General features: G+C 52.5%; 1 protein-coding gene across 6 annotated transcripts in view; it reads left to right on the forward strand.

Annotated features, from left to right (window-relative positions):
• Positions 1 to 18,607, forward strand: part of NARF (nuclear prelamin A recognition factor) — a 34,063-nt gene extending 15,456 nt beyond the window's left edge. For 3 of the 6 annotated variants that reach the window (XM_054456270.2, XM_063656388.1, XM_063656385.1), the window contains 7 exons: positions 2,829 to 2,963; positions 9,176 to 9,294; positions 11,445 to 11,574; positions 14,046 to 14,109; positions 15,142 to 15,279; positions 15,824 to 15,981; positions 18,256 to 18,607. In XM_054456270.2, coding sequence (XP_054312245.1) covers positions 2,829 to 2,963; positions 9,176 to 9,294; positions 11,445 to 11,574; positions 14,046 to 14,109; positions 15,142 to 15,279; positions 15,824 to 15,981; positions 18,256 to 18,497 — 986 coding nt within the window. In that variant the 3' untranslated portion in view covers positions 18,498 to 18,607. Of the gene's footprint in view, positions 1 to 2,828; positions 2,964 to 9,175; positions 9,295 to 11,444; positions 11,575 to 14,045; positions 14,110 to 15,141; positions 15,316 to 15,823; positions 15,982 to 18,255 lie in introns of those variants that run through there. The other 3 variants (XM_063656386.1, XM_054456271.2, XM_063656387.1) reach the window with 2 other exon arrangements.
• The last annotated feature ends 3,841 nt before the right edge of the window (positions 18,608 to 22,448 follow it).

Raw genomic sequence — 22,448 nt, forward strand, 5'->3', positions numbered from 1 at the left:
CGCACCACCACTCCCAGCTAATTTTTGTATTTTTAGTAGAGATGATGTTTCACCATGTTGGCCAGGATGGTCTTAATCTCTTGACCTCGTGATCTGCCCGCCTCGGCCTCCCACAGTGCTGGGATTACAGGCATGAGCTGCCACGCCTGGCCAAGAGTTTTTATTATTCTACAGCGGCTTTTAAAAATTGTAAATATTGGTTAGGTTTGGTGGCTCATGCCTGTAATCCCAGCACTTTGGAAGGCCAAGACCAGAAGATTGCTTGAGGCCGGGAGCTCAAGACCAGCCTGGACAATATAGCAAGATCCCATCTCTGCTAAATAAGTACATAGATGTAGATATATTGGGGATTACTGGTGAAATAAAATGATATTTGGATTAAGGATCATCAGGACAGGCTTGAAGTCTGAGCAGCAGCCTGGGGGTCCTGATGCTCCCTGTGCCCTAGGTGCCTGGGCTCTAACAAGGCCTGGTCGTCTAGCACATAATGTGCTGCAGCTGAAACCCAGCTACAACGACAGGTGCACACACGTTAGGTCGCTCCTTCATGCTTGTCATCGTAAAGCCTTGGGTTAGGTTAGTTATACTGAAGATCAAAGTTGTCAAATGCTATATTTTCTCATGATGAAAGCCCTTATTTGGGGATAGATTGTTAAAATTATGTAACGGAATATTATATATCAATAAAATGTATCCACAGTGAAATTGATTTCTTAATGTAATATTTTAAAATTTGTAATATTTCTTTTTTTTGTTTATTTTTGAGATGGAGTCTTGCTCTCTCGCCCAGGCTGGAGTGCAGTGGCGCCATCTCAGCTTACTGCAAGCTCCACCTCCCGGGTTCACGCCATTCTCCTGCCTCAGCCTCCTGAGTAGCTGGGACTACAGGCGCCCGCCACCATGCCCAGCTAATTTTTTTTTTTTTTTTAGTAGAGATGGGGTTTCACCATGTTAGCCAGGATGGTCTTGATCTCCTGACCTCGTGATCTGCCCACCTTGGCCTCCCAAAGTGCTGGGATTACAGGCGTGAGCCACTGTGCCCAGCCGAAAATTTATAATATTTCTTTTTTTTTTTTTTGAGATGGAGTCTCGCTCTGTCGCCCAGGCTGGAGTGCAGTGGCATGATCTTGGCTCACTGCAAGCTCCGCCTCCCAGGTTCATGCCATTCTCCTGCCTCAGCCTCCCAAGTAGCTGGGGCTACAGGTGCCCGCCACCACGCCCAGCTAATTTTTTGTATCTTTAGTAAAGATGGGTTTTCACCATATTAGCCAGAATGGTCTCGATCTCCTGACCTCGTGATCTACCTGCCTTGGCCTCCCAAAGTGCTGGGATTACAGGCGTGAGCCACTGCGCCCAGCCTAATATTTCTTATAACTAGTTGCATTTTCTCTCAGCTTTGTTACCTGGGGAGGGGGAGAAACAAAAAATTTAAAATTAAAAAAATCAGGCCGGCACGGTGGCTCATGCCTGTAATCCCAGCACCTTGGGAGGCCGAGGGGGCAGATCACCTGAGGCCAGGAGTTTGAGACCAGCCTGGCCCAACATGGCGAAACCCCATCTCCACTAAAAATACAAAAATTAGCCCGGCATGGTGGGAGGCACCTGTAATCCCAGCTACTCGGGAGGCTGAGGCACAAGAATCGCTCAAACCCGGGAAGCAGAGGTTGCGGTGAGTTGAGATTGCGTCACCACACTCCAGCCTGGGTGACAGAGCAAGACTGTCTCAAAAAAAAAAAGGCCCGGGTATGGTGGCTTAGGCCTGTAACCCCAGCACTTTGGGAGGCAGAGGCGGGTGGATCACGAGGTCAGGAGATCAAGACCATCCTGGCTAACACAGTGAAACTCCGTCTCTACTAAAAATTCAAAAAAGTAGCCAGGTGTGGTGACGGGCGCCTGTAGTCCCAGCTACTTGGGAGGCTGAGGCAGGAGAATGGCATGAACCTGGGTGGCAGAGCTTGCAGTGAGCCGAGATCGCGCCACTGCACTCCAGCCTGGGCGACAGAGTGAGATTCCGTCTCAAAAAAAAAAAAAAAAAAATTCAGTATAAAAATTTAAACCATTATAAAAGTATGCCCAGCCATTCTATACTTTTACTGTACATTCTACTTTTAAACACATCAAGAACCATCACAGACTGAAATTTAATTTGCCTGTGAATTGGAAGGGAATGCTGTGGGTATGTTGTAATATTTCATTAATTTATATATGGAGTAAGGTGTTTTAAAATGTAGATGTAGAGAGGGAAGAAGCATGAGAGAGAACATACATATTTCATTGTGAAAAATCATACACGCTCATTGTTTACAAAATAAAAGGTAAAGCACACGGTCTTGAACTTAGGCCATTAGGAATAGATAAGAACCAAGACTGATTTTATTATCTTAGGAGAGACGCCTGTAGAATCTATGCTTTAAGTTTGTCTCTTAAACGTGAGAAAGCAAAAATGAGTAAGAATGAGGAAGTATTGGCTGGACGCAGTGGCTCACGCCTGTAATTCCAGTACTCTGGGAGGCCAAGGTGGGTAGATCACTTGAGGCCAGGAATTCAAGACCAGCCTGGCCAACATGGTGAAACCTCATCTCTACTAAAAAATACAAAAATTGGCCAGGCATAATGGTGGGCACCTGTAATCCCGGTTACTCGGGAGACTGAGGTGGGAGGATCACTTGAACCTGGGAGGCGGAGGTTGCAGTGAGCCGAGATTATGCCACTGCGCTCTAGCCTGGGTGACAGAACAAGACTGTGTCTCAAAAAAAAAAAAAAGAGGAAGCCTAAAAGTAGATCTTTTAGTACATGATTTAAGCTGAATATGCTCCTCTCTCCTGCAGGGGTGCACTATGTATTTGATACGACGATAGCTGCGGATTTTAGTATCCTGGAGAGTCAAAAAGAATTCGTGCGTCGCTATCGCCAGCACAGTGAGGAGGAACGCACCCTGCCCATGCTGACCTCTGCCTGTCCTGGTGAGCCCCTGGACCCCCGCTCTGTTGGCCTGAGGTGCCAAAAGAGGTTTACAAGATTCTGCAGGCTCTGGGTGAGGCTGGAGGCAGACAGACCCATCCCACCCAGCCTTGTAGACCAGGAGGGAAGAGCTTGGCCTGATTCACAGAGGGTGTTTGATGTTTTGGGACGGCCAATTTAGTTTTTCATCAGAGGTGCCACACTGGAAAGGCCAGTATGTTTATTTATTTTACTTTATTTTTATTTTTTTTGAGACAGAGTCTCACTCCGTCGCCCAGGCTGGAGTGCAGTGGCATGATCTCAGCTCACTGCAAGCTCCACCTCCCGGGTTCAAGCGATTCTCCTGCCTTAGCCTGCCTGTGCACACCACTGCACCCAGCTAATTATTGTATTATTAGTGGAGACGGGGTTTTGCCATGTTGGCCAGGCTGGTCTTGAACTCCTGATCTCAGGTGATCTGCCTGCCTCGGCCTCCCAAAGTGTTGGGATTACAGGCGTGAGCCACTGTGCCCAGTCTAGGCAGATCTCTTGAGCCCAGGAGTCTGAGACCAGCCTGGGCAACATGTCTGTATTTTTTTTTTTTTTTTTGGAGACAGAATCTCAGTCTGTCGCCCAGGCTGGAGTGCAGTAGTGTGACCTCGGCTCATTGCAACCTCCACCTCCCAGGTTCAAGCGATTTTTTTTTTTTTTTGAGACAGAGTCTCGCTCTGTCACGCAGGCTGGAGTGCAGTAGCACGATCTCGGCTCACTGCAAGCTCCGCCTCCCGGGTTCACGCCATTCTCCTGCCTCAGCCTCCCGAGTAGCTGGGACTACAGGCGCCCGCCACCACACCCGGCTAATTTCTTTTTGTATTTTTAGTAGAGACGGGATTTCACTGTGTTAGCCAGGATGGTCTCAATCTCCTGACCTTGTGATCTGCCTGCTTCGGCCTCCCAAAATGCTGGCATTACAGGCGTGAGCCACTGTGCCTAGCCAGGTTCAAGCGATTCTTATGCCTCAGCCTCCCCAGTAGCTGGGATTACAGGCTAGCGCCACCACGCCTGGCTAATTTTTGTATTTTTAGTAGAGATGGGGTTTCAACATGTTGCCCAGGCTGGTTTTGAAATCCTGACCTCAAGTGATCTGCCTGTCTTGGCCTCCCAAAGTGCTGGGATTATGGACATGAGCCACCACACCCGTCCTCTAATTTTTTAAATAAATATTTTTTAAAAGGAAAAGAAAAATAGGCCAGGCATGGTGGCTCACAGCCGTAATCCCAACAATTTAGAAGGCTGATGTGGGAGGATTGCTTGAGCCCAGGAGTGTGGGACCAGTCTCGTCAACATAGTGAGACCTTGTCTCTGCAAAAAAAAAAAAAAAAAAAGCCAGGGGTGGTGGCAAGTACCTGTAATCCCAGCTACTACGAATCCTAGCCTGAGGTGTTTGAGCCGAGGAGTTAGAGGCTGCAGTGAGCTATGACTCCTCCATTGTACTCCAGCCTGGGCGAAAGACTGAGGTCCTGTCTCTTAAGAAAATCCATTTTCTCTTGTACAACATATCTCAGATGTACAAATAATTATGGAATAATACGGCAAACGTGCATGTATCCTTTGCCAGCTTAAAAAAAATACAGAATAAGAAAATTTCTTTACATCGATATTCAGATACTCTGAGGGCGCACTGTTTAAACCACTCTTTAATTGGTTTTTGGGTGCCTGAGTTATAGAAGAGATTTATCACATGCTTTTCAATTCTGGAAAAAGAGAGTTTGGGTTAAGAAATTTTCGATGATGCATAAGGGAATAAGAAAGGAATGGCTATCCTGGCAAATAACACTAGTTAAAAATTGTTCTAACTACATGAGGCCTGTGGGAGCACAGGAGAGCTCTATCTAAGCTAGTCATAGGCTGTATAATTTTTAGGGTTTGGTTCATGTTTCAGTTCTCAATTTATGCTCTCCCCACAATGGTTTCAAATTTTTCTAGCATTTTACATGTCAACCTTTAGTCATTAGGATTATGAATTAATAAGATGGAACGTTGACATCGTGGTTGCTTAGAATATGGACTTACTCTCTAGCCATTTATAAAATATAAAGAGGAAATTTACCATCTGTTCCGTGGGCTGCATTGGTTGGCTCATTATTTGAGCTGTGTCGTTCACCAGCAACCCACAGCCTGCTGTGATCTCAGCTCCAGATGGGGACAGGGATGTTAGTGACTTCTTTCAGCTGTATGGTTTGCCTTACTGTAAGTGATTCACAGATTTTTGTATCAGAGGTCTAAGTATAAGCCATTTGACGCCAGATACAGCCTTTTACTAGATTGTGGGTGTTACATTCAGCTCTTGTGGCATTTTGGTTGTGTTTCCAGGTGTAAAGGGATAATTTCCACACCTGATGGTTTCGGAGGCTGCCTGGGCTCCAGCGACCTGGGAGTACCTGGTGTTTGTGTGCTGAACCTGAGCCTGCCTCTGTGGTCCCCTTGCTGGAGTGCTTTCCTTTTGGGACCCATTACATGATGCCATACACAACATGGCTTCACAACACCGGTCACACTTGCTTAGTTCCACCCCCAACCAAGGAAGAGGCCGTGTAAAATGACGACAAACTAAGGCCCATGCCCCTGGTGCAGTGGTTTTTAAATTACAAAAAATTTAGGCCAGGCGCAGTGGCTCACGCCTGTAATCCCAGCACTTTGGGAGGCCGAGGTGGGCGGATCACGAGGTCAGGAGATTGAGACCATCCTGGCTAACACGGTGAAACCCCGTCTCTACTAAAAATACAAAAAATTAACCAGGCATGGTGGTGGGCACCTGTAGTCCCCGCTACTCGGGAGGCTGAGGTGGGAGGATCACTGGAACCCAGGATGTCGAGGCTGCGGTGAGCCCTGATTGCACCACTGCACTCCAGCCTGGGTAACAGAGCAACCCTGTCAATCACACATATATACTACATACATACAGCAAATCTCAAGCTAAAATAGGAAGCAAGGGGCTGGTCTGCAGCCGGTGGCTGGAGAAGAGAAAGGATTTGGTGACACATTTCTCAGAAATGCCGTCACTGAGAAGAGACCTCTGGGGGCCCCTACCTAGCATTGTGTTCACTGCCACAGGCGGAGGGATCACCGTTTCTGTACAGATCAGCAATCTGCTCAGGATTCACATCAGCAGAGTTAGTTCCTTCAGTGACTTCAGAAGGTTCCATCCCAGTAGGACCTCTCATAAGGAAATCAACAAATGTGAGGAGACTGCAAAAAGTTTGTGGAAGAACAGAATTAAAAGATAAAAAGTATAAACTTTATTTCTCAACATAAGCTCCATCTTGGTCAAGACACTTTTTTTATTTTTTATTTTATTTATTTATTTATTGAGACAGAGTCTCGCTCTGTCACCCAGGCTGGAGTGCATTGGTGTGATCTTGGCCCACTGCAACCTCCATCCCCCACGTTCAAGTGGTTCTGCCGCCTCAGCCTCCTGACAAGTTGGGATTGCAGGTGCATGCCACCATGCCCAGCTAATTTTTGTATCTGTAGTAGAGACAGGGTTTTACCATTTTGGTCAGGCTGGTCTCAAACTCCTGACCTCAGGTGATCCGCCCGCCTCAGCCTCCCAAAGTGCTGGGATTACAGGCACTTGCCACCATGCCTGGCTAATTTTTGTATTTTTAGTAGAGACGGGGTTGCACCATGTTGGCCAGGCCGGTCTCAAACTCCTGACCTCAGGTGATCCGCCTGCCTCGGCCTCCCAAGGTGCTGGGATTACAGCAGTGAGCCACCGCACCCAACTAACACTTTTTTTGTTTGTTTGTTTTGAGATGGAGTCTCGCTCTGTCGCCCAGGCTGGAGTGCAGTGGTGTGATCTCGGCTCCTCTGCCTCCTGGGTTCAAGCGATTCTGCTGCCTCAGCCTCCTGAGTAGCTGGGATTAGAGGCGTGCACCACCATGCCTGTCTAATTTTTGTATTTTTAGTAGAGACACAGTTTCACTTTGTTGGTCAGGCTGGCCTCGATCTCCTGACCTCGATGATCTGCCTTCCTTGGACTCCCAAAGTGCTGGGATTACAGGCATGAGCCACCACGCCTGGTGTTTTTGAGACGGAGTTTCGCTCTTGTTGCCCAGGCTAGAGTGCAATAGCGAGATCTCGACTCACTGCAACCCCCACCTCCCAGGTTCAAGCCATTCTCCTGCCTCAGCCTCCCAAGTAGCTGGGATTAGAGGCGCCTGCCTCCACGCCCGGCTAATTTTTATATTTTCAGTAGAGACAGGGTTTCACCATGTTGGCCAGGCTGGAATCGAACTCCCGACCTCAGGTGATCCACCCTCCTCGGCCTCCCAAAGTGTGCTGGGATTAGAGGTGTGAGCCAGTGCACCCAGCCGACACTTTTTTTAAACAGGATCTCGCTTTGTTGCCCACGCTGGAGTGCGGCAGCTCAATCATGGCTCACGAGAGCTTCAACCTCTTGGGCTCAAGTGACCCTCCCACCTCAGCCTTCCAAGTAGCTGGGACCACAGGTGTGCGCCGCCACACCCAGCTAATTTTTATATTTATTTATTTATTTTTTTAAGACAGAGTCAGGCCAGGCAGGGTGGCTCACGCCTGTAATCCCAGCACTTTGGGAGGCCTAGACAGAAGGATCTCCTGAGGTCAAGAGTTCGAGACCAGCCTGACCAACATGGTGAAACCCTGTCTCTACTAAAAACACAAAAATTGGCCACACGCGGTGGCGCACACTTGTAGTCCCAGCTACCTGGGAGGCTGAGGCAGGAGAATCACTTGAACCCAGGAGCCAGAGGTTACAGTGAGCCGAGATCATGTGACTGCACTCCAGCCTGGGTGACAGAGCAAGACTGTCTCAAAAAAAAACCAAAAACAAACAAACAAACAAACAACACAGAGTCTTGCTCTGTCATCCAAGCTTGGAGAGCAGTGATGCAATCATAGCTGACTCCAGCCTCGAACTCCTGGGCTCAAAGCCATCCTCCTGCCTCAGTCTCCCAAGTAGCTGGGACTACAGGTGTGCACCACCATGCCTGGCTGATTTTTTTATTTTTGTAGAGACAGAGTCTCACCGTGTTGCCCAGGCTGGTCTTGAAATCCTGCCCTCAAGTGATCCGCCTGCCTCGCAGTCCCAAAGTGTTGGGATTACAGGCGTGAGCTACTGCTCCCGGCCCTGGGGCATTTCTCTCTGTGGCTGCTTCTGTGTCTCTGTGGGTGTTTCCTGAGCACACACAGGCGTGTTTAGATTGTTAAATGTGATTATCATGTCTGACTGTGGGACATGAGCTGCCTCTCACCCTCTGGGAGACCTTCCCTGCCAGGAGTAGAGTCTACCAAGGTATCTACCCAGCCCCTGTTTGAGAGCAGGTAGCATGGCTCTCGTGTATACAGGTGTGCAAGTGTCTGTGGGGTCAGGTAGAGTCTACCAAGGTATCTACCCAGCCCCTGTTTGAGGGCAGGTAGCATGGCTCTCGTGTACACAGGTGTGCAAGTGTCTGTGGGGTCAGGGCCTAAAATCAGTTGCCAGGTCAGCAAGTTCTATGATGTTCTTAGGCGCTCTGACTGGGCTGTGCGCCTGCGGGAAAGGAGTAGGCAGGGCTCATGCGGTGGAATTGCTGTTGTGTGGTCAGCTGCAGTGGTGACTTGTGTTCACCCTGGAAACCACAGCAGCACTCAACCTCAGGAAAGTGCTCAGATTGTGCGGGCATGTAGTGACACTACAGATTTTGCTATTTATTATGACTTGAGGAGTATAGATTTCTTATGTTTTAAAAAGCGTGCAGTTGTTGGGCTGTTAATTTCTAGTCTGTGAGAGAAGTTGGGCAAGCATGTGGCTGCTCTCCCCTGAGCTGTAGCTGCGTGTCCTGGCTGTAAGGACTCTGCAGCTGGCCAGGGGATTTTGCACGGTGCAGCCTGGGCCTCTGCTCCTGCTGCCTTTCAGTGCTTGTTCCCCTTCACCTTTTTGGGGGACCTGTTACCCCGACTCTTACTTGTCTGTCGGCCTTGCAGGGACGCTCCCATTTCCCAGTAGCCTCCAGGCCTGCAGGTTCCCATGACCCACAGCCAGGCCACTGAGGACGGGTTTTGGGTCCAGCACGAGCTCCTGGTAAGCCCTGGGGAAAAGGTGTCCTCGCTTCACCCTGGGGCAGCAGGGACTCGACCTCAGCATTCCCTGGTACGTTACAGGAAGACCAGAGGAAGCAGTAAGGAGCTGACCTCGGATCCCTTCTCTCCCCAGGCTGGGTCCGATACGCCGAGCGGGTGCTGGGTCGCCCCATCACTGCCCACCTCTGCACCGCCAAGTCCCCCCAGCAGGTCATGGGCTCTTTGGTGAAGGATTATTTTGCCAGACAGCAGGTAAGCTGACCTCTCTCTGGAGGGCAGGAAGGGCAGGTGAGGGAGGACCATGGCACAGGGGCCCAGGAAGGGGAGGTTCCCCATCTGTCCAGCGTGGTCACGACCCCCCAGGTGAGCAAAAAGGAAGCTGTGGCTTCAGGAAACAGCAGTGCTCTTTCTCACCAATGCCCATCTCTATTCCTCCCTTCCTTCCTCTTAAACAACCTTTTTCTTTCTTCTTAACCCTTTCTGTGGCATCTGGTGGTTCTCCTGGTCCTATTCGGGGTAGAGTAGAAATGCTGCCCGCCCTGCTGAGAATGAGGCCCTGGACCTTGCCCAGAGATGCCGCCTGCCTGCCGTTGGGATGCCTCACCCAAGGAGGCCTAGAGTGGCCTGTGCCTGGAGGCCGAGGGCCGCTGTCATTTAGGGAGCCAAACCTGGCCTCTGCCCTGGCCTTTCCCTCAGACCATGGGCATCACATGACTTCCTTAGCCACTTCTGTGAGATTCCGCAGTGGCTGTGATGCTGCCTCCACTTGATGGAGTGAGTCCCGGCCTGAGGCTCCTGCATGCCACTGCCTCGGCCCATCGTGCTCTCCCTTCCCACCACCCTCAAAGGGACCCTAATCCCGTGGTTTATTCTCCAGCCTGTGGCATGGCCCACACCACTCTTCTCAATCAGACTTTCCACCTCCCTCCGGGGGAGCCGCCCTGTCCAGGCACTGTGGTAACCGGACACCACTCTTCTCAATCAGACTTTCCACCTCCCTCCGGGGGAGCCGCCCTGTCCAGGCACTGTGGTAACCAGAGTAGAGGGCAGCATCAGGATCTTTCAGACATTTGAAGTCAGCCTAAAAAGGCACGCACATTTGGCAGCCTTGTTATTTTAGCAATAGGCAGTGTTTTCTTTCTACCTAGTTTCTTTCTACCCATAAAGTCATAATGTGGCAAATTATAAACATGATGTCAGAGTATACATCATGAAAAATGAGCTATGGGACTTTATGTCTGTCCCTTGCCCTGCCCTCACCTGAAGAGAGCCATGTGTTTCTAGGTCTTCCACGTGCTGCCCTCTTCCCTGGCTGGAGCCCAGAGCTATGTGTCCTCCTGTAGGTGCCGTGAGGGGCAGCCGCAGAGACCCGGCCTCCAGCAGCCCCTCACCTGACTGCCTGGCACAGCTGCAACCAGGGGCGGGTTTCCTCTTTTGCTCCGCCCCTGCCCTGAGTGGGTCCTTTCCACCCAGACCTCACCACAAGGTCACTTGGCAACTGCTGGCTCCTGGCTTTGCCACCAGTTCAGGCCCAGCCACAGGCACCTGCTCTGTGTGGACCCAGGAGAGGGGTAGCTTGGGTGGGCATCGCTTGGGAAGATTCAGGAAAGTCTGTGGGTGAAGTAGCCAGCACACGCACACACACTCAGGCCTCCCTCCCTCAACAGCTCCACGCCGGCTGGACTTCCTCTTACTTATTTTGTCCCCATGTGCACCGGTTCAGGAGGAAAAGGGCTTAGCCTTCCCGGTTCTTCCAGGAGGCTCCACTGGCTGGGGGGCTTTGCAGATGGTTTGGGAGGACCACACCCAGTCCCGAGGGAGGCAGCAGGCAGACACGGATGGAGTGCTGGTGCTCGGTAGAGTTGAAGAGGGGATGGGAGCCAGATGTGGCTACAGCACTTTCATCTGTGGGGCCCGGCGTCAGACCCACAGCAGTCCCAGCCCCAAGAAAGTGCCGCATGCAGCCAGGCTCGATGGCTCAACGCCTGTAATTCTAGCACTTTGGAGGCCGAGGCGGTCAGATTGCCTGAGCTCAGGAGTTTGAGACCAGCCTGGGCAACACAGTGAAACCCCATCTCTACTAAAGTACAAAAAATTAGCCAGGCGTGGCGGCATGCGCCTGTAGTCCCAGCTACTCGGGAGGCTGAGGCAGGGGAATCGCTTGAACCTGGGAGGCAGAGGTTGCAGTGAGCTGAGATCACGCCACTGCACTCCAACCTGGGTGACAGAGCGAGACTCCGTCCCAAAAAAAAAAAAAAAAAAAAAAGAGAAAGTGCCGCATGCAGTGTCTGGAGGGCAGCAGCAGGGGGCATTCGGTCTCTCATCCCTCTTGTCCTGGGCACCAAGTGTAAGCTGCCGTCACCTCTCCATCAGCCCTAAATACGGGTGCCCCTCTCCCACAGAACCTGTCTCCAGAGAAGATTTTCCACGTCATCGTGGCCCCTTGTTATGACAAGAAGCTGGAGGCTCTTCAGGAAAGCTTTCCCCCTGCTTTGCATGGCTCCCGGGGCGCTGACTGTGTGTTAACATCAGGTGAGAGGTGGGCGGGGGTGCACCTGGGCGCTGGGAGACTCTCCGACTGGCCAGTACACACCAGAGCCAGGCAGATCTGTGTCCCAGAGCCATGTCAGTGCCTGCCAATGTGGCCGCTTGTCTGAAGTTACTGACAGCTGAGGCCCTAGGGGGTTAATTGCAGGTGAAGATAAGGCCTCCTGTCTCCTCTGTACATCTTCCTCAAGATAGATCAGGTCTCAGCTGGGCGCAGTGGCTCAACACCTGTAATCTCAGCACTGGGAGGCCAAGGCAGGTGGATCACCTGAGGTCAGGAGTTCGAGACCAGCCTGACCAACATGCAGAAACCCCATCTCTACTAAAAATACAAAAAACTAGCTGGCGTGGTGGCACATGCCAGTAATCCCAGCTGCTCGGGAGGCTGAGGCAGGAGAATCACTTGAACCTGGGAGGCGGAGGTTGCAGTGAGCCGAGATCGCACCATTACCCTCCAGCCTGGGCGACAAGAGTAAAACTTTGTCTCAAAAAAAAAAAAAAAAAAAAAAAATATCAGGTCTCTGGGAGAACCACTTGGGCAGTATAGTGGCCCTAACTTTACATTACAGTCCATGTAAGGTACTTATCTCTTGGTAGGAAAGTTGTCTATAGCCATAGTGGGTCTCCTTCTCACAAACCAAGTCTGCACTTAAAACACAAGTGAAGTTTTTTTTCATTCAGAGTAAAATGAAAAAGGCACATTTGCTCCAGTGATATTGCCTTTACCACGGTATTGGCCACTCCTTTCAGATGTTAAGAGCCTACAGTGAGTTCTGTGTGTGTTGGGGATGGAAGTCATTCCCTGGAATTATGTAGAATCCATTCAGAAGAATGTTGACATCAGTTGGTGGGGGAAGCTTAAGACTTTGTCAAAATTCTGGCGGAACTGTTGGTCTCTGAAAACAGGTCCCTGCAGGTATTTAGATCAGTGGTAGGTGAGGCAGAGAGGTCAGGTCTCAGGGACAATCTTTAAGGGCGCCAATGTCCCTCACAGGCCCTTGACTTGAAATTCTAGCACGCAGATGCCTCTGGAAAGGTCCCCACCCCATAGGCACAGGCTCCCTGTGGGGTGATGTGGCAGGGGTGTTGAAGGATAAGGGATAGAAGGGTCCTCAGCACTGCCATCCTTCACTCTCAGAGGAAGGGCCCAGGGGCCATCTGCTTATGTTGACAAAATAAAAACATGCGCGGCGGGCTGTCAGAAGAACCATGTCCAGCCATCTTTTTTCTGAGTGCAGATTTATAGGAAATTATGCTGTTTTCTTACCTGTGTTTCCAGCCATCTCCCGGCATCTGATGTGGTGCCACAGCCATGGTTTTAGAGGCTCAGCTTTTCTATTAAGGGTTTTTTCAGGCATCCTCATGTAAAAGGAAATACAGAAAGTGGTTCTCACTTTCAGTTGATCTCATTGCAGAATGAACAATTGTCATATAAATGTAGCTGGGTACAGTGGCTCAGGCCTCTAATTCCAGCCACTCAGGAGGCTATGACTGGAGGATCACAAGCCCAGGAGTTTGAGACCTTGCTGGGCAACACAGTGAGACCTCATCTCTCTCTCTTTTTTTTTTGAGACAGAGTCTCACTCTGTCGCCCAGGCTCTGCAGTGGCTCCATCTCGGCTCACTACAACCTCCGCCTCCCAGGATCAAGCGATTCTCCTCCCTCAGCCTCCCGAGTAGCTGGGATTACAGGCGCGCCCCACCACACCAGGCTAATTTTTGTATTTTTAGTAGAGAGGGGGTTTCACCATGTTGGCTAGACTGGAGACCTTGTTTCTTAAAAAAAAAAGGGCTGGGCACAGTGGCTGACACGTGTAATCCCAGCACTTCAAGAAGCTGAGGCAGGCTGGTCACCTGAGGTCAGGAGTTCAAGACCAGTCTGGCCAACATGGTGAAACCCCCGTCTCTACTAAAAATACAAAAATTAGCCAGGCGTGGTAGTGCGCACCTGTAATCACAGCTACTCAGGAGGCTGCGGCAAGAGAATCACTTGAACCCGGAGGCAGAGGTTACAGTGAGCCAAAATCGCACCACTGGACTCCAGCCTGGGCGGTGGAGGTGAGACTCCATCTCAAAAAAAAAAATGCAACCAGTGTGTATTTCATCATCCTATCTCTGTGAGCTTGTTATACACAAAAGTTTTGTGTTTGTTTCCTGCAAAGTGGGCCAAAAAAGTTTACAGATTTTCCACATGGGAAAATCACTGAGAGATTGTTTACATAAATCCCACAGTTCAAGGGCAGAAAGAGGAATGGAAAGAGGAGTTAGAATTGAATTCTGCTTACGTTTTATTAGTGTTTCATTTTATTGACCTCACTTTGCCCTTTAGATGGACTCCTGCTGTGTGTGATGGAGATTTCATAGGAGGGACGTCACCCAGGGTCACTAATGTCAAATCTCCTGCAGGGGAAGAAAAGCTCCTGTGTCTTTTCAGTGTCTTACTTCGTTTGTCTGCAGGTGAAATTGCTCAAATCATGGAGCAAGGTGACCTCTCAGTGAGAGATGCTGCCGTCGACACTCTGTAAGTGGCTTCTCTGGGGAGAGTCCTGGGGGGCAGGACCTCTCGTCAGCCCTGCCAGCCACCTGCCAGGCCCAGGGCTGCCCTGCTTTATGACAAGGCCATGTGAAGCACTGCGATGCAGTCCCCCAGGCCCCTGCCACAACCCTCAGCCACCCTCTAGCTGTTGAATGGGATACCATTCACCAGGGCTGCCAGGGGGTTGAAGGCTTGGCGGGCTTCCATGGTGTGATTGCCACCCTAAACCCTTGAGGAAGGACAAAATGCACAAACAGCTTTGTCCTCGCTGGCGCAGGGCCGTTCATGTGTGCACCAGCCCCCTTCTTCCTGAGTGCGGTCTGTGCCTCACGTTCCATGTGGCCTATGGGGCAGTGGGGCAGCTCCCTCAGGCCCCTTTGCACCAAGAGTGGCAGGCTGGGTTCTCCTGGGGGCGGTGACCTTGATACCCAGCAAGGCCTAGGGCTCCTGCTGCACCCCAGGCACTGGGCAGAGAGCACCACAAAGGCAGCGGCGTGTGTCCTTGCCAACACTCTGCATCCCAGGTGCTGCATTCATGCCCTTTTGGGGTAAGGTAAGATAGAAGTTTACAGAATTTAAGCATCTGTGGGGCCAGGTGTGGTGACTCACACCTATAATCACAGTACTTTGGGAGGCTGAGGTAGGAGGATCGCTTGAGTCCAGGAGGCCGGGGCTGTAGTGAGCTATGATTGTGCCACTGCACTCCAGCCTGGGAGACAGAACAAGACCCTGTCTCCAAAAGAAAAAGACCATAAGCATCTGGAGCACCTGCAAGAGCCTGTGCATGGGCTCGACGTGACTGAGAGTCCTCCGCCTGGCCCGAGCATCAGGCAGGCCCTCCCGAGACCCCTCAAGATGCTAGAAATGGGACTTTCTCCAAAGTGTAAACATCTGTATAGGATTTAGCTTCTTTGGTGGCGAACTTGGATTGTGATGCCCTCTGGAAGTCTGGTTTCACTCTTTCTGTCACTGTACATCGGCATTCATGAAGGACTTGTATTTTCTCTGCCTGGTGAGGTTTGGAGACTTGAAGGAGGACAAGGTGACGCGCCATGATGGAGCCAGCTCGGACGGGCACCTGGCACACATCTTCAGACATGCGGCCAAGGAGCTGTTCAACGAGGATGTGGAGGAGGTCACTTACCGAGCCCTGAGGTGTGGGGCAGCATCCACAGCCTGTCTGTGCCTGTGGTTAGCGCGTGTGCATGGTGTGCCTGTGTGGATCTGGGCATGTGGCGGTTCTATGCGTGGAGTTTACACTAGTCAAAACCAAAAGGACTTTTTTGTGTTTATTCAGACCTTTTATTTTGCTGACATTCCAAACTTACATTAGAAAGTGTTCTTGGCCGGGTGCGGTGGCTCATGCCTGTAATCCCAGCACTTTGGGAAGCCGAGGCGGGCGGATCATGAGGTCAGGAGATCGAGACCATCCTGGCTAACACGGTGAAACCCCGTCTCTACTAAAAATACAAAAAATTAGCTGAGTGTGGTGGTGGGCGCCTATAGTCCCAGCCACTCAGGAAGCTGAGGCAGGAGAATGGCATGAACCCGGGAGGCAGAGGTTGCAGTGAGCCGAGATCACGCCACTGCACTCCAGCTTGGGCAACAGAGCAAGACTCCGTCTCAAAAAAAAAGAAAGTGTTCTTAAGTCACAGATAAAGGACTTGATGGATCAAAATTCTCTGTGTTCATTTTGTAGAAACAAAGACTTCCAAGAGGTCACCCTTGAGAAGAATGGAGAGGTGCTGTTACGCTTTGCTGCAGCCTATGGCTTTCGAAACATCCAGAACATGATCCTGAAGCTTAAGAAGGGCAAATTCCCATACCACTTTGTGGAGGTCCTCGCCTGTGCTGGAGGTGAGGCGCCAAGAGCAGCACCCGGCTCTGTCTCCCATGGGTGCTCAGGCCACACTGGTCCTGCAGCCGCCAGAGAGATGGTGCTCTTGGCCACCCAGAGCCTCTCTCAGCCCCGAGAGCTTTGTGGGGTGTGGATGCTCCCGTGGGGCTTGTGCTGGGACATTCTAGGCTCCATTGGTTTTGCTCTTTTCCTCACCCCATGTAGCATGTGGGCATTCTCTTGGGGACATGCCCTCAGGAGGCCCAACATGGCACCAGGTGAGAGTCAGCCCATGGCGGCTGGCTCAGAGAACAAATCACAAGAGTTGAGGCTGCTCTGCCTAGGAGAAACACCCCTCCCCCCTGCCAGGCACCAAGGATGAACCTGCTCTGTCCTGAGTGATGGGAGAGAGCAGTTGAGAGGTGGAAGCAGTTGAGAGCGGGAAGTGGTGTGACCCAGCCTGGGCCTGAGGGGCTCCCTTGCTGTGTGGAGGGAGGGTGGGCCACTGTGGGCTGCGATCATCCAGGCAAGTGAGGAAGGATCCCCACCTGGGGCAGGGGGAGTGAGAGGATGAGAGGAGGCCAGGACACGGTGGGGGTCTCCGGGAAAGACTTGCTGAATGTGTGTGTCAGGGAAGAAGGGGACCCCCCTGCCCCTGACCCATGGTGGTCCATCTGCGCCCCTGGTGGGGAACTGAGGACCTTTGTGCCATTGTGAGTCGGGGGGGCACCACGAGGGACTCCAGTGGAAATGCCTGGTGCAGGTCAGTTGGAGGAACGGCTCCACTGATGTTAGACGAGTGGGACAAGGTGCGAAGCCACAGGATGGGAGGGGCCCCTGGGCAGGGCACAGACAAGGGTGTGTCCTTTAACACAAAGGATCTCGTAGAGGAGGGGAGGCCCCAGCCAGCACTGACTCGAGGAGGGTGAGGGCAGAGAGGTGAGCATGTGGCCTTGGAGGCCTCACTGAGCATTCCAGGGGCATGGAAGGGTCAGTCCCACAGCTGGGCTGAGGAGCAGCCGGGAGGTGGGCCGTGAAGCAGGGCCTCTGGGAGGGCCTCTGTGTGCAAGCGAGTGGAGCTGGGGCCTGAGGAAGGAGAAGGTGCGAGCCAGCCCCCTGGGAAAGTGGAGGTTGGAGACCAGCTGGGGTGCCACCCTGGAACCCATGGGGAGTGAGATTTAACCAGGGAAATCTGCTCCAGATTGTTTTAAATTAACTCTTACACTACTAAGAGTGACATCATCTAACACGCTGGAGAGTAAGTAGCATTAATAGATAGGAGACACATTTTTACTCAGGCCAGTGTTGGGGGTGTGGGCTCACGGCTGGGCTCACAGCTCAGCTGCCTCCGGTGCAGCCTCCAGGCAGGGCCCAGCACACTAACACGTGTGGTGCAGGCAGGAGTGGTTTAACTGCTTGTTCACCATTCCTGTCCTATCCTGGTTTTGCCAAATTCCAAGAGAAGTTGGAAATCAGGATTTGCATATAAAGCCACCCAGTTCTAAAAGGTTGGCAACTTAGGTTTTAGGTAAAACCATTTTATGGGTGATGTAAATGGGTAAGAATGAGAGGCACACGGGTCCAGGCACGGTGGCTCACGCCTGTAATCCCAGCACTTTGGGAGGCCGAGGCAGTCGGATTACCTGAGGTCAGGAGTTTGAGACCAGCCTGGCCAACATGATAAAACCCTGTCTCTACTAAAAATACAAAAATTAGCCGGGCATGGTGGCACACACCTGTAACCCCAGGTACTTGGGAGACTGAGGCGGGAGAATCACTTGAGCCCAGGAGATGGAGGTTGCAGTGAGCCGAGATAGGCCACTGCACTCCAGCCTGGCCAACAGAGAGAGACCCTGTCTCGAAGAAAAAAAAAAAAAGAACGAGAGGCACACGGGGCTATGAGTCTGGGATCAGTGTCCCTGACAGCCTTGGGGAAGACCCTGGCCTGTGCAGCCAGCCCTAGCCTTAGGCCACGCAACATTCCACATCCCCTTTATTCTTCTGCTTCCAAACTGTCTTCCCTGTGAGGCAAAAGCTTCCTTAAGACTATCCCGGCTGGGTGCGGTGGCTCACACCAGTAGTCCCAGCTTGAAGTAGGATTGCCACTTGAAGCCAGGAGTTCAAGACCAGCCTGAGCAACATAGCGAGACCTGCCCCTCTCCCCTGCAATCTCTACAAAAAATTTAAAAATTAGCCGGGCAAGGTGGTGTGTGTCTGTAGTTCTAGCTGCTCAGGAGGCTAAGGCGGAAAGATCGCCTGAGCCCAGGATAAACTTAACTGTGTTTATCTTTCAGGATGCTTAAATGGCAGAGGCCAAGCCCAGACTCCAGACGGACATGCGGATAAGGCCCTGCTGCGGCAGATGGAAGGCATTTACGCTGACATCCCTGTGCGGCGTCCGGAGTCCAGTGCACACGTGCAGGAGCTGTACCAGGAGTGGCTGGAGGGGATCAACTCCCCCAAGGCCCGAGAGGTGCTGCATACCACGTACCAGAGCCAGGAGCGCGGCGCACACAGCCTGGACATCAAGTGGTGAAGTCAGGCCAGGGCCTTCCAGCTGCTCTTGGGGCCAGAGCCAAGAACCTCTCAGTAGAGGGAGGGGCTGCCCTGAGAGAAGTATTAAAGACACTTAAGAAAACCGTTCAATGGGTTACTTTGGTTTCTCAGAGTTCCCTGCTACCCCGTTTATTGGAGGCCCCTCAGGCAGTTTCATGTGGTGCTATCTTCATAATAGATGTGGGATTGGAACTTTTTTTTTTTTTTTTTTTTTTTGGAGACAGAGTCTCACTCTGTCACCCAGGCTGGAGTGCAATGGCACAATCTCAGCTCACTGCAACCCCTGCCTCCCGGGTTCAAGCGATTCTCCTGCCCCAGCCTCCCAAGTAGCTGGGACTACACGCGCACACCACCATGCCCAGCTAATTTTTGTATTTTTAGTAGAGATGGGGTTTCACTATATTGGCCAGGCTGGTCTTGAATTCCTGACCTCATGATCCACCCGTCTTGGCCTCCCAAAGTGCCAGGACTGCAGGTGTGAGACACTGTGCCCGGCAGATTGGAACATTTTAACATGAGAGGAGCACTTCCCCAATTTATCCCTTCATCCTAAGATTGTGAAAAAGTCCCAAAGAGTAGGAATGGAGACAGACTACTGTATTTTAGATTTAAAAAGAAAAATCCAGAAAGTGTCCTGTGAAGAGCTAAGACCCCCAGAGGTTCTAATGCACATGCCTTGGAGGTGATTTGATGTGGGAATGAGGGCAGAGGGCGGGGTGGCTGTGCCTGTGGACTCCTGTGGCCCTGGGGTTGTTAGGGCAGGCAGTCCACAGTCCCAGATCCCTGCCCATTTTGGCTCTTACTTTTACCCACTCATATTTTCCTTGAAAATGTTTTTGCCAGAACATTAATAACTGTCAGCCTTTTAGAATCAGGAGACTCATATACAAATCAGGATTTTCAGCTTTTCTTAGAAAAACTGTAGTTTCTGACAACAGTAGGCCCCATTCCTCACAGCCAGTCACCACCCTCCTGGACCACACTCGGCCCTGGGCCATTCCTCACAGCCAGTCACCACCCTCCTGGACCATACTTAGGGCCCTGGAGGCCTGGCGACCCAGGCCCCAACTCAAACTTGTACATTCAGTCTTTGAGTTGGACTCGCATTGAGGCAAGGGAAGGGGCCTGACAAGGGTGGCAGACACGAGAATGGAAAATTGAGAAGGCTGCCCGCACAAGCTGGGTGGGTGCGGGGGGCCCCAGCTCATCATCAGCACCGTCGTGGGGTGGGAGTCGGGGGTAAAGGTTCCGTCTGACCCTGAGGGGTTGAGGATGCTCAGGTGGTCCAGCCTCCCGCGGAACACTTCCCCGTCACCCTTCGCAGACAGGTTTCTTCTCACACGGCCCTGGCCCCTCCACTCGCCATGAAGCCCTCTGTGCTCAGGGTGATGGAGCCCCTTCCATTCTGGCACTGCACTGTGGGCGTGAGCTTGCCTTAAAAAGAAAGTAGAGGCCAGGCACGGTGGCTCGTGCCCTATAATCCCAGCACACTGGGAGGCCAAGGTGGGAGGATTGCTGGAGTCCAGGAGTTTCTACGTGGGAGACTCCGTCTCTACAAGAAAAAAAATTTTTTTGAGACAGTCTCACTGTCACCCAGGCTGGAGTGCAGTGGCGTGATCTCGGCTCACAGCAACCTCCGCCTCCTGGGTTCAAGCGATTCTCCTATCTCAGCCTCTGGAGTAGCTGGGATTACAGGTGTGTGCCACCCTGCCCGGCTAATTGTTGTATTTTTAGTTGAGATGGGGTTTCGCCATGTTGGTCAAGCTGGTCAGGCTGGAACTTCTGACCTCAGGTGATCCGACCACCTCAGCCTCCCAAAATGTTGGGATTATAGTCGTGAGCCACTGCACCTGGCAAAAAATTTTTTTAAAAAAAGGAGAAAGCAGTTTAACCACAAACAGTGAAACAGAGCTGGCAGACGCCTGAAACTCCACGGAACCATGCAGCTGTACCCTAGGGCTCCTCCCAGGAAAAGAGAGATGTGGCCCGAGGTGTCCTGAAGCACTGGGATTGGATTAACTCGAGCGATGGACTTCCCAGTCTGCCGTGCTGCAGAGCCTCTGCACGCTAGGCTGCCTTCATCTCACTCTGTGCTGTGCTTGTGCACCTGTCTTGTGGATAACTGCATATATTGTGTTCCGTTGCCTGTCTTGCTGGATAACTGCATATATTGTGTTCAGTTGTGTATTTGTTTTGCTTTCGGTCTATATACAGTTGGGTTTCCAACCTCTGATTCTGGAATAAACAGTTGCAGCGTGTCTGAGTGAATGGTTGAGTGAGCCGAGCCACCTGCTGCCCCAGCAGGGCCACATCTTGTGGTGTGTTGCCGTCCTCACCATGGCCACGCCAGGTGGCCTCGCCCTGTGCTTCCTGAGCCGCCACCTGGTGTGGAGTCAGGAGAGTCCTGTCTTCCTCCAGGAAGATGCTCACCAGGCCTAGAGCACCAGAAGTCGGCAGAGGGCCACCCTCGTCCAGCTACAGTGAAGAAATCACCTCCTGCAGTAACCACTGCGCAGGGCACCACAGCTGGCCTGCTGTGAAGCCGCCCCTGCAGGTCGTGTGGGGAGGCCAGGCTGAGGCACTGGGCACCAACATGAGACGCCAGGGGTCCCCGTGCCTGCTGGTGGGTTATAGCCATGGGGACTGTGTGCATTTTCTTCTGCACAGGAGAAAAGTGGCGAGATTTCCTTCATTGTAACCAGAACGATATTAGCGGTCAGGCCAAGGCACCTAGATGTGGAGGCAGCACACTGGTCGGGAGGGAGGGTGTGCCCAGCCCGTGCCTGCTGGTGAGCCAGGCTAGTCCTGGCATGAGGCGGCACGCTGGTTGGGGGGATGGTGTGCCCGGCCCATGCCCGCTGGTGATCCAGGCTGGTCTGGGGGGACGGTGTGCCCGGCCCATGCCCGCTGGTGATCCAGGCTGGTCTGGGGGGACGGTGTGCCCGGCCCATGCCCGCTGGTGATCCAGGCTGGTCTGGGGGGACGGTGTGCCCGGCCCATGCCCGCTGGTGATCCAGGCTGGTCTGGGGGGACGGTGTGCCCGGCCCATGCCCGCTGGTGATCCAGGCTGGTCTGGGGGGGACGGTGTGCCCGGCCCATGCCCGCTGGTGATCCAGGCTGGTCTGGGGGGGCGGTGTGCCCGGCCCATGCCCGCTGGTGATCCAGGCTGGTCTGTGGGGACGGTGTGCGCGGCCCATGCCCGCTGGTGATCCAGGCTGGTCTGGGGGGATGGTGTGCCCGGCCCATGCCCGCTGGTGATCCAGGCTGGTCTGGGGGGATGGTGTGCCTGGCCCATGCCCGCTGGTGATCCAGGCTGGTCTGGGGGGATGGTGTGCCTGGCCCATGCCCGCTAGTGAGCCAGGCTGGTCCTGGTAGGAGGAGGAGGAGGAGATGAGCCCTGGGTGGCATCCTGTGCTGGCACCACCATGTAGGGACATGGCCCTGTGTGCTCTGGTGCTGCCATGTACTGCAGGGGACCCGAACACGTCTGATCTGATAAACGTGTTGCCGTCCCAGTGAATAGATCTGCTCTTCGGTGCCTGTGGTCTGATGGGCAGTGCCCAGGTTTCTCAATTCCATTTCCACCTGGCCTGAGAGCTTGCACTCGTCGCAGCCAGTGTAGACTGTCCACACTGGTCCTTCCTTAGTGTTGCTGGAGTTGCAAATGGGCTCATCCACTGTGCCTGCCTGTTGGTTTGCTGCTTGCCTGGGATGTGGATCTAGGGTGAACCCTTGGGTGTGTGCCGGTTTTGAGGGTGTCCCATGGCCTCATCTGTGGGCCCAGAGCTGAGCAACTGAGGCGTCTGGACACGTGGCCTGCCACGGTCGTGTGACCTTCACGCCAAGTCTAGGCCAGAGATGTCAGAGGAGGGAACTGCAGCCCAGGCAGGGGCTGACTTGCCCAAGGCCACTTGGCCTCCAGATGGGGCCC

Source organism: Pongo pygmaeus, chromosome 19, assembly GCF_028885625.2.
Source record: "Pongo pygmaeus isolate AG05252 chromosome 19, NHGRI_mPonPyg2-v2.0_pri, whole genome shotgun sequence".
Taxonomy (NCBI): domain Eukaryota; kingdom Metazoa; phylum Chordata; class Mammalia; order Primates; family Hominidae; genus Pongo; species Pongo pygmaeus.